Source organism: Colias croceus, chromosome 13 (assembly GCF_905220415.1).
Source record: "Colias croceus chromosome 13, ilColCroc2.1".
Lineage (NCBI taxonomy): Eukaryota > Metazoa > Arthropoda > Insecta > Lepidoptera > Pieridae > Colias > Colias croceus.
The window spans coordinates 668,190-680,446 of NC_059549.1; the positions used below are offsets into that span (position 1 = coordinate 668,190).

The 12,257-nt window shown below is 35.4% G+C and overlaps 1 protein-coding gene across 1 annotated transcript in view; it reads right to left on the minus strand.

Moving 5' to 3' along the window:
• Positions 1-544: 544 nt before the first annotated feature.
• LOC123696621 (uncharacterized protein DKFZp434B061-like) overlaps positions 545-12,257 on the minus strand; it is an 82,009-nt gene continuing 70,296 nt past the window's right edge. Inside the window, exons 6-8 of the mRNA XM_045642937.1 lie at positions 9,718-9,907; positions 852-1,032; positions 545-586 (exon numbers count right to left, since the gene is read on the minus strand). Coding sequence (XP_045498893.1) covers positions 545-586; positions 852-1,032; positions 9,718-9,907 — 413 coding nt within the window. The remainder of the gene's footprint in view (positions 587-851; positions 1,033-9,717; positions 9,908-12,257) is intronic.

Genomic DNA, 12,257 nt, shown 5'->3' on the forward strand with positions numbered 1-12,257 from the left:
GCTGTGTACACCCACCTCCCGCACGTGCACGGCGAGCTGCGAGCGCGCGGCGCCGGCGAGTGGCAGCAGCGCGCCCGCCACGTCCATGGTGTTGTTGATGTTGCGGTGCTGTACTGTGTGCTGCGTGCTGTGTGCTGAGTGCTGTGTGCTGTGTGCAGTGTGCTGAGTGCTGTGTGCTGTGTGCTGAGTGCTGTGTGCTGTGTGCTGTGTGCTGTTTTCTGAGTGCTGAGTGCTGTGTGCTGTGTGCTGTGTGCTGTGTGCAGTGTGCTGTGTGCTTAGTGCAGTGTGCTGTGTGCTGTGTGCTGTTTGCTGTGTGCTGTGTGCTGAGTGCTGTGTGCTGTGTGCTGTGTGCTGTTTGCTGAGTGCTGAGTGCTGTGTGCAGTGTGCTGTGTGCTTAGTGCAGTGTGCTGTGTACACCCACCTCCCGCACGTGCACGGCGAGCTGCGAGCGCGCGGCGCCGGCGAGCGGCAGCAGCGCGCCCGCCACGTCCATGGTGTTGTTAATGTTGCGGTGCCACAGCTCCAGCACCACGCTGCGCCGCTGCTACTTGTAGCGGCCCGGGCCCAACCACCCGCAACCGAATACCTAAGGCAGATACGCAGTAAACTTTATTTTTAAATCTTTTTACAAAAAAAAAATCAAGAAAATTCACTGCAGTACGTTAATTTACGCATACGCACAAACTTGAATAATAGTCAATAATTTTCATAGCTGAAAAAAAAGTATTTCCGAAAAAAAAAATATCTCATTTAAGAGCAAAAATAGAAGTTTTAACCAACCAAATTATATCAAAATCACATTTCAACAATGTCAAAACCAACACAAATCCAATCCCAATTGTACCACCTACCTGGCACACGACGAGCGCCAGCAGCAGCAGCACGAGCAGCGCCAGCACGGCCCACAGCACGGCGAGCTGCGTGAGCGCGAACACGTACAGCGTGCGGTGGCACCACTGGTTGGGCTCGAACAGCGTGGGCGCGTAGTCCGGCCACATGATGCCGAGCGTCCAGTAGTTGCCGAATGCAAACCTGGACACAATTTTTTTGGATTGCGCTTTCTTTCCACTTCATTCGCTTGGAAGGTCTTAATATTTTTAGTTAAAGAGTAAACTGTCCACATAAATAAATAGTTTAAAGATAGCTCAAACTGTACAAAGTTTTATTTTGTATAGACGCCCCGTATGCGTAGGCCACTCGCTACAAAGTGACGCTCACTTCTGACCTCTAAGCTTCTGACACTTACAAAAGTGGCGGAAGCGTGCGATACTCACCTGTGGTTGTGATCGGCCACATAAATAAATAGTTTAAACACAGCTCAAACTATATAAGTTTTATTTTGTATAGACGCACCGTATGCGGCCACACGCTACAAAGTGTTGCTCGCTTCTACCACTTACAAAAGTAGCGGTACCTTACGAATACGATAACTTCTTTGTGCATATTTTGTACTTGTATTCGCGATATACAAACAAGTATTGACATTTCATTAAAGTACTCAAAAGTAAATTCCTGTAGCAGCAGACTAAATCAATGTTTACAATTTACATACATAATATACATAAAAGAAATTGTAAAGGTCTACAACAATAACACATTTTCATATGTACTAAAAGAAAACAACTGAAAGCCTGATCTCCAAAAACACTCCATAGTAAATTTCCATATTACGTTACACATTCCCAATGATGGATTCACACGAGGTTATGAATTTCCGACCGACGTTCCTGTCCTTCTAATTCTATTTGCATTTGGTGTACATGAGTGCTCATTTTGCTTGCTTTTGGTATTTTATGATGAATCAGATTTATTAATAGGGATAAATTATTTATTTGAAATGTTTGTGTTGATTTGCAAGTAGAAATTTTCGAAAATGTTTTTGAAGTTAATCTTCTTTTTGGAGCATTGGGAGTAAAATTTCAAGGTCACGTCATGGTAATATCGTTACGTCATGGAGGCGACGATTTTGGTATTTTTGAATATTGCCAAAGAAGTTTCATTTCTGACACGTGTGCTCGGATCGCACACACTCTTTTTTATTTATTACGTAGTAAACAACACTACTTTTTTCAGTAAAAAAAAACAAGGGTATGTAGACCATCGTGTATAATACTGATTTATATCTTGTCTCATGTAAGTTGTCATGGTGATAAAGTTTTTCACAACATTCAGTCATATAAGTCACAAACGGTTTAATTTAACTGAATAGGTAGTAATCACTTATGTTACTAAACCCTATTCTGACGATATACTGTTCTCATCAACGTCATATTTCAACAGGGACGGAGACTGGAGACCTCGAAGCGAACGTGACCTAATTGAACGACTCCCACGAGAACTTGCAGTGAGATAAACAATCATAATATAAAAAACTAGATTTGAATATATTATTTAAATAACAAATGCTAGATTTTAAATTGACTCATTTATTCTTATATGCCCGGTTCCTATATTTGAAAAACGATCCGTTTTAGTTACGAATAGTAGTATAATTAACCAAGCGTAAGCGAAAATCGTTCCTATAAAAAACGTCTCGTCAAGCAACTTACCGACGGCTTCCTACTGACGGATGGGAGGGTTACTATTAACGAACGGTAAGCATATTGTATGGAGAAGACAGTTTATCGCGTTCCTATAAATATTTTTAACGTCATTATGCTGTCAAAGTTACTATTCGTATAGCATTTTGTTTACCCGTCGATTTCGGGCGGTTAAATTCTTACTATTTCATTGTTTCCGCTTCAATATCGAAATGTGGAGTTCAGATAGTGATAGAGAAGTGTTTAATATTATATCGAATTTCGGAAGAAGATAGTGGACGTGAAAGAGTATATATTATAGAGAAGGAGTGGATTTTTTTGCGACCCTGGATTCTCACGAATTTCAATTGAGATTTCGACTTGATAAAGAATCTGTTGAACAATTACTTCTTGAAATTTATCCAGACGTACGAATAAAAGGAGCCAGGTTAGTTTAATTAATATTATACCAAACACGTCTAACCTTATTACATACCTAATTTATGTTGTCATTTCAGGAATCATGGGGTATCTCCATAACATCAATTACTGTTGACGCTGAGGTTCTATGCTTTAGGCACAATATCGATATCAGTGGCAGACCTATTTCCCTTGGTCACGGCATCACGCGTGAACGGGTGGACCGATTTCGATAATTATTTTTTTATAATATTCCTTGAAGTACGAGGATGGTTATTATGGAAAGAAAACATAAACATGTACCAAGGGCGAAGCCGGGGCGGACCACTAGTATATATATATGTCTATGTTTGCAATGTAGAAATCAATTTTTTAAACATTGTATTGTAAATAATAAAAAATAAATAAAAGTACATAATAAAATGGAATAAAAGTTTTATTTCTTTATTACAGTTTAATTTTACATAATAATATATGTAACTACATAATATATGCTAAAGAACTGTCCTGTGATTCTTACGCGACAACCCTCCATTGATTATCATCTTCTATATTATATTCCTTAACGCTGTAATAGGCTCTCTGAACTAAATACATTTTTTACATAAGATTTACATTTAGCACTAACAAATTCTTTTTCTACCGTATGTCTAGATATTATATTGCTTAATAATATACAAAAATTAATTAGTTATTGTGTGTTCAGTATTTCAATTATTTCTTCATAATATTTGTCAATCATCCTTATTATGTTTGAATTTTTTGGCTGAAAATAAAAAGTTTTCCTGGTATTTGACCACTTTTTGCATTAAATGTGTTGGTCAACGAAGTCCAACATTCATCCTTTAATTTATTAGTAGAAGCATTAGTCTCCTTACTGGTTATAATAATTGAGCAACCTCGTCTTTACTCATAGCCTTCTTCGATTTCTGTAACAGAAATACCTGTTTGACTTAAGAGTGTCCGAAGCAAAAAGTAAGCGGCAGACGATTTTAAAGAAGAAATATAAAGGCGTACTTACCGGCGTAATATCCATTTTTAATAAATATATATACAGTCGTCGTTGTATTGTTATTCTTTAATTATAAAACTTGACAATGAATGACAATAATTTGACAACTGACAAGCAATGCACGCGTGCGCGAGAAAAACGTTCCGTTTTTGCTTTCTGTGTAACGCATTAGGTTGTTTAGAAGGAAAATTATCACGCAGATGTCTACAAATATATAGTTCTTTAGTATTAGTTCTTTATTAATAAGAAACTTTATTCTTAAAGTTTATAATTCGGCTGTATATTTAACTTATTTTGTCCTGAATTTTGTGTAATTTTAATTTCAATTTGGCTTATAACGAAACGCACATCTGTGAGTGAAGAGGGCTCGGTATTTTTATGACCAACGGATGTCCGTCGATAGCACGTCAAGAAATAAAATTGTGGAACGGTATTAACGACTCGTAGTTAGTTCTAGAAAAACGGATAGTAGCTTTGATACTATGACGATCCGTTGAATATAGGAACCGGGCATATGTCATCTATTTATGTTCTAATGCCCGGTTCCTATATTTGAAAAACGATCCGTTTTAGTTACGAATAGTAGTATAATTAACCAAGCGTAAGCGAAAATCGTTCCTATAAAAAACGTCTCGTCAAGCAACTTACCGACGGCTTCCTACTGACGGATGGGAGGGTTACTATTAACGAACGGTAAGCTTATTGTATGGAGAAGACAGTTTATCGCGTTCCTATAAATATTTTTAATGTCATTATGCTGTCAAAGTTACTATTCGTATAGCATTTTGTTTACCCGTCGATTTCGGGCGGTTAAATTCTTACTATTTCATTGTTTCCGCTTCAATATCGAAATGTGGAGTTCAGATAGTGATAGAGAAGTGTTTAATATTATATCGAATTTCGGAAGAAGATAGTGGGCGTGAAAGAGTATATATTATAGAGAAGGAGTGGATTTTTTTGCGACCCTGGATTCTCACGAATTTCAATTGAGATTTCGACTTGATAAAGAATCTGTTGAACAATTACTTCTTGAAATTTATCCAGACGTACGAATAAAAGGAGCCAGGTTAGTTTAATGGAGGCATTAATATTATACCAAACACGTCTAACCTTATTACATACCTAATTTATGTTGTCATTTCAGGAATCATGGGGTATCTCCATAACATCAATTACTGTTGACGCTGAGGTTCTATGCTTTAGGCACAATATCGATATCAGTGGCAGACCTATTTCCCTTGGTCACGGCATCACGCGTGAACGGGTGGACCGATTTCGATAATTATTTTTTTTATAATGTTCCTTGAAGTACGAGGATGGTTATTATGGAAAGAAAACATAAACATGTACCAAGGGCGAAGCCGGGGCGGACCACTAGTATATATATGTGTCTATGTTTGCAATGTAGAAATCAATTTTTTAAACATTGTATTGTAAATAATAAAAAATAAATAAAAGTACATAATAAAATGGAATAAAAGTTTTATTTCTTTATAACTATGTTTAATTTTACATAGTAATATGTAACTACATAATATATGCCAAAGAACTGTCCTGTGATTCTTACGCGACAACCCTCCATCGATTATCATCTTCTATATTATATTCCTTAACGCTGTAATAGGCTCTCTGAACTAAATACATTTTTTACATAAGATTTACATTTAGCACTAACAAATTCTTTTTCTACCGTGTGTCTAGATATATTGCTTAATAATATACAAAAATTAATTAGTTATTGTGTGTTCAGTATTTCAAGGGCGAAGCCGGGGCGGACCACTAGTATATTTATATGTATGTCTATGTTTGCAATGTAGAAATCAATTTTTTAAACATTGTATTGTAAATAATAAAAAATAAATAAAAGTACATAATAAAATGGAATAAAAGTTTTATTTCTTTATTACAGTTTAATTTTACATAGTAATATGTAACTACATAATATATGCCAAAGAACTGTCCTGTGATTCTTACACGACAACCCTCCATCGATTATCATCTTCTATATTATATTCCTTAACGCTGTAATAGGCTCTCTGAACTAAATACATTTTTTACATAAGATTTACATTTAGCACTACCTAACAAATTCTTTTTCTACCGTATGTCTAGATATATTGCTTAATAATATACAAAAATTAATTAGTTATTGTGTGTTCAGTATTTCAATTATTGTGTGTTCAGTATTTCAATTATTTCTTCATAATATTTGTCCATCATCCTTATTATGTTTGAATTTTTTGGCTGAAAATAAAAAGTTTTCCTGGTAGGTATTTGACCAATTTTTGAATTAAATGTGTTGGTCAACGAAGTCCAACATTCATCCTTTAATTTATTCGTAGAAGCATTAGTCTCCTTACTGGTTACAATAATTGAGCAATCTCGTCTTTACTCATAGCCTTCTTCGATTTCTGTAACAGAAATATATGTTTGACTTTAAAAGTGTCCGAAGCAAAAAGTAAGCGGCAGACGATTTTAAAGAAGAAATATAAAGGCGTACTTACCGGCGTAATATCCATTTTTAATAAATATATAAACAGTGGTCATTGTATTGTTATTCTTTAATAATTATAAAACTTGACAATGAATCATCAATCAACAATGAATGACAATAATTTGACAACTGACAAGCAATGCACGCGTGCGCGAGAAAAACGTTCCGTTTTTGCTTTCTGTGTAACGCATTAGGTTGTTTAGAAGGAAAATTATCACGCAGATGTCTACAAATATATAGTTCTTTAGTATTAGTTCTTTATTAATAAGAAACTTTATTCTTAAAGTTTATAATTCGGCTGTATATTTAACTTATTTTGTCCTGAATTTTGTGTTATTTTAATTTCAATTTGGCTTATAACGAAACGCACATCTGTGAGTGAAGAGGGCTCGGTATTTTTATGACCAACGGATGTCCGTCGATAGCACGTCAAGAAATAAAATTGTGGAACGGTAATAACGACTCGTAGTTAGTTCTAGAAAAACGGATAGTAGCTTTGATACTATGACGATCCGTTGAATATAGGAACCGGGCATAAAAGTACCTCGATGAAATTACTTTTAGCTGACTTTCTCAACTTACCAAACACTCTGGAAATCGATTTGATATTATTTTAAATAAATAAATCAACATTAATACATAATACATTATTTACGAAATTTTCAGCAACTAACATATTATAGGGATGTTTTTTTATTAGTGTTTTAGAATTACCGTTGTAAGTACCGTTCGATTCAACTATACGGCTGGATATCATTCAGTTCGTCAATTAAACGTCATTTCATCACGAGTTTAGGCTAATAAAACAGCTGATATAACCAGCTACCATAAATTATTATTATATTCGACAATATTCCACAGCAGAAGTAGGTTGAGATTGTCTTGTAAATTGAAGCTTTATTCAAATGGGGCTTCAAACTTAGCAATACGAGATCTAGAGCAAATACTAATCGAGTTAGAGAATTCAATTTTCGCCCAACTAGATAATATTAGTAATACGTTCATTGTTTAATTCGTGTTTAGTTAAACGCTTAGTGTACTTCTGTAATCTATTAATTTAATATAGAGAGTATGTATTTGTGAGTACATACCTGCGTATGTATTTAATCACTTTGAAATGGTTTCGTTAGATTAGTTTAGATATTGATTTAACATGTTAGTTCTAAGGTTTACGTCGATTGTTTTTCGACATAACTATTTTTTGTTAAAATATACTTTGCACAGTTGTAAAATGTCAATTTTCTTTATTTTATAAAAGGAAGTAATTTAATGTAATAAAAAATTAAATTAAAAACTTTATCACATAGAATGCTCGTTACTAAACTTCCAATTGAGAATATTGTCTACTAAGAACCATACAAGATACAAGATACATGATTTCGAATCTTTCTGCAACTCAAGACGTTATTACCCCCGTACGTCTGTAACCCGTACTACGTAGTACTTATTATATATTCTGTGCCTGTATCATGCATAATAATTCTATTGTGGAAAATGACGGAACTATATAGGTAATCTAGCGCCATCACTTTGCCAAACTGGAAATAATACTGCTTAAAATATCCATCTAAAGGACAATAAAATGTTCAATGATCCCCCGGGAATGTACCAATTACAGGAGGCAAAAATGCCGGTATGTTCTACGCTAACAAATTTAATTATACGTCCAAAGTTGTGGAGCAGCTTTGATGTTAATTATATACTGTATATGGTAATGTGATAACGTTTTTGAATTTGATAGCTTTAGTTCTTTGAAAAATTTAGTTGTTATTTATAGAATCTTTGTAATTACAATCTGAGTTTAGAAGTATACAATTATACATGTCACAGTAAGTTCGGTTTATTATACCATTTTGTAAAAAAACAGGGGTTGGGTGATGGCCCTCCTAAAAATAAACATGACGCCACGTCCCATACTAAATCTGGCATTGTCCTTTATAAGAATAATCTCTCGAAGTAAACAAATACAAAATGGCATATTATTACAATTAGAATATTTCACACGTCCAAAGCAATCTTCTAACGTAGGTAACGTCTCGGTTATCAAATAAATGCATAAATTCCGTATGAATAATAAAATTTTACAACATCCAAAGGTTCAAATCGATAGAAAGGTGTAACCCATGTCTGCTATAATCCACACTGACGGTGCGCCCCACATAATCCTGTCTTATCGAATTCCTTACGTGACTTAGGGTCTATAACAACCTTTAACCTTTGGCCTGCTTCATTTTGTAGTACAACAATGAACGCAATCTCAATCAATTTTATAAATTGATGTTTGTCAAAGTTACGGAAGTTTTCCGCTTTTAAAGGAGTGTGTTGTTGTTCATAAAATGGAAAGCTGAAATAAATTAATGAAAAATGCCTTAAAATACTGATAGGAAAAGAAGTAAGTACATTTCTTGTTTGCTAGCTGACCCACGCAACTTCGTGTACTCTGCAAAGAAAATATTTGCTTCTGAAACATTTTTATTGTTGCTCTGTTTCTATTGAATCAAGATATTATGGTTTAAAAAGAAGAGCACGTGTGCCTACGTGTCAGAAGTGAAATATCTTTAACCAGATTCAAAGATACCAAAATCGTTGCCTTACTCAACGGTAATGCCATGACGCGACGATAAAGAAGATTCACTTCAATAAAAAAAAAACCACATCAATTTATATAGTTAACCCATTGAGCCCCAAGCGGCCCGATCGGTCCACGACACAATAAATTTTCTATTGTGTCTGTGGTTCCGGGACCTGAGTTATCTCACCAGCCCATGAGGAACACGGTGAGGGTATAAGCCACGACCTGCTTGGGCACCAACTTGTATATTGTATACTGTTAGACGAGGTTCGGGGAGCAGTCGCGGGTATATTGCACTCCTAGCAGATAGGTCTATAGCTGGTGATGTCTACTGTCTAATAGCACTCCTAGCAGATATTTTTTTTTTAATGAAATAGGATAGCAAACGAGCATACGCGTCACCTGGTGTTAAGCGACACACGCCGCCCATAAGCATCCACTCCACTGGGAAGTGGGAAGTGGATGTGTTGCTGTCCTCAAAGGGATTTGGAAGGAGTTGGGTAGAAGGGGCGAGGATGGGAGGGAATGAAGATAGGGAAGGAGAGGATGGGTAGGGGATGGGAAGGGATGTGGGCCTCCGGACCCCTCACTCACCGTATGGAACGCGACAGTGTTTAGTGTCTATAGTGTACCTATATATTTATTTAGTGTCTATATTTATTTAGTGTCTATGGCCGAAGATATACTGTGTACAACTCACCAGCCCATCAGAAACACGGTGAGCGTATAAGCCACGACCCGCTCGGGCACGCTGGCGGGCGCGGTGCTGCTGCGGCCGGCGAGCTGTGCCCACAGCAGCCAGCTCAGCCCCGCGCCGCCCGCCGCGCCCCCCACCACCATGTACACTGGCAGCCGGGGCTCGGCGGGGCAGTCGCGGATGTATTGCACTCCTAACATACAAATAAATGTATTTTATTTATTTCCCTGTTTCTAAATGTATAATGTAATTATGTTGTACAGTTTGGCGGGGTACTAGATATTATTATGTTATTGTTATTTCTGGAATGTAAAAAAAACAACTTGTGGCACACGGGGACTGCCGCGGTAAAGCTATTGCATGCTATGCCTTCAAGCCACACCTCCGCCCGTCGGAGTGGGGAGCGTGAGGTTTTTCGTTACGCAATTTCTGAATTCGGTCCCCGCACTCAAAGCCCACGATAGAAGCTATGCAATAGCTTAATACTAAAATGATCTCTTGATTTGATCAAATCATCCAATTCTGCTAAAATAAACGTATTTAATATGTTACTAAGTGTGCTCTGCGGTTTTACCCATAGTGCTCCGCTCCTGTTGGTCTTAGCTTGATGATATAATATAGCCTATAGCTTTCCTCGATAAATAGGCTATCCAACACAAAAAGAATTTTTCAAATCGGACCAGTAGATCCTGAGATTAGTGCGTTCAAACAAACAAACTCTTCAGCTTTATAATATTAGTATAGATTTGTTTTTTATATAGAAGGATGTGTGCTATGGATGCGTGCTGCTAATACACTGTGTATGAATCAGTAATATTAATTTGCCTTTAAGTTCTATTATTTTTATATACACATGTAGTAGGTAATAAAAGTTATCTCTTGATTCATTCAAATCATCCTACGCTGCTAAAACAAATAAAAAGTTGGTATTTTATGTGTTACGTTGAAACTGTCTGTACAATTTGAAAATACAATAAAACGTCTTTATTCTCTCACTAAAATAATAGCATTAACAACCCCAAAGAAAAGAACTAAATCCAAGAATTGCCGCGTCAATTTTAATCAAATAATTGCTTAAATGATTTCCTCGTGAATATTTTATTCTACTCTTGTTAAGAAGTTAGCTCATCTTGAATTATTAACGTTGAAATAACACGCTGGAGATTCTCAGATTTTGTCGTTTGCTTTGTTAATTTTATTGCAGTCTGAAATTGAATTGTTTTTTCGACTGTAAAATGGATTGCTACTTAAAGATGTCTCTTTATCTAAGAAAATAATCTCTATGTAAGATAATCTAAGAAAATAATCTCTATGTAAGATGAAAAATATACCTATTATTTGTACTTTTAAGAACCTTACAATACAATGTCAATTTTGATTAACGTACCCTTTTCTTTTAAATGTTTTTAAATTGTAATTGGGAGAAATACCTAAATTTAACTATAATTACCGTTTATCATACACAATTAGGTAGGTACATCACTCATAATTGACCACCTGACAACCAAACAATATGCAGGTTGACACTTTTAAAGATTTATTCGAATTTGGATGGAACATTTGACAGGCCCGCCCGTAACTAATATGAAAACAAGATGGGTCATATTTCGCCTGACGTGTTTCATTCAATATATTATATTGCTATGTTTTGGGCACATTTTCTTGTAAGAAATAAGGTGTTAAATGGAAGTATGAATAAATGATAGTGAATTTTAATAATGATCGGTTACATAATATTATATTAATGTCACGCAAAAGGGACACAGTTAATTTTCAATTTATTTGGATCGAAAAACGTAAAACGGAAGAATTAATCAATAGAACAACAGACGTGAAAACGAAAACATCAAAAAGAACATACAAATAAATAAAAAATCACAAAACAGTTTTTCCTCTTTTAAGAAGAAACATTTTCCATTCAATTGAAATAACTACGAGCCATAGTTTCTCGGCAATTGTTCACAAAATCGATTACACGCCGTACCAAAGACTTAAAATATTTAAGAATTGCTCGCCAAATAGAATTCTCAAAATAACTGCCGTAGGTGTTCCTTGACAAAGGTTTTATGTAAGGAGGGTTTAGTACTTGACGAAAATTGCTGTAGGTTTCTTCTTTATTGTGTACAAAAGAGTATTTATGTTAAGTATTTTCTTTTGTTTGATTGCTATTAGTGGGGAATAAATATAGGTGATAAAGCTACAACGAGGCTATTTAATTGTCCTTAACTACGCTCGTTCTTAAGAGTTTAAAACGTAAGACCTGTATTTGACCTTCTTAAGCTTTTTAATGTCCAAAATTTTTTATTGAATTTCAAAACGAAACAAATTGTGTACACCTATTCCTTAAATATTCGTTGGTACTTACTTTTAGACTCTTCTCACTACTGTTTTAATAATAGATTATTAGATAAAGTTTAGGACTAGGAGTATAATTATTACATAATGACGACCCTTCCTAGATTTCAAGGTTATTCAAATAATTGCTACCATTATTACACGTTATTCGATACGAATGAAAATAATTAAAACTAATTGAGTAGCAG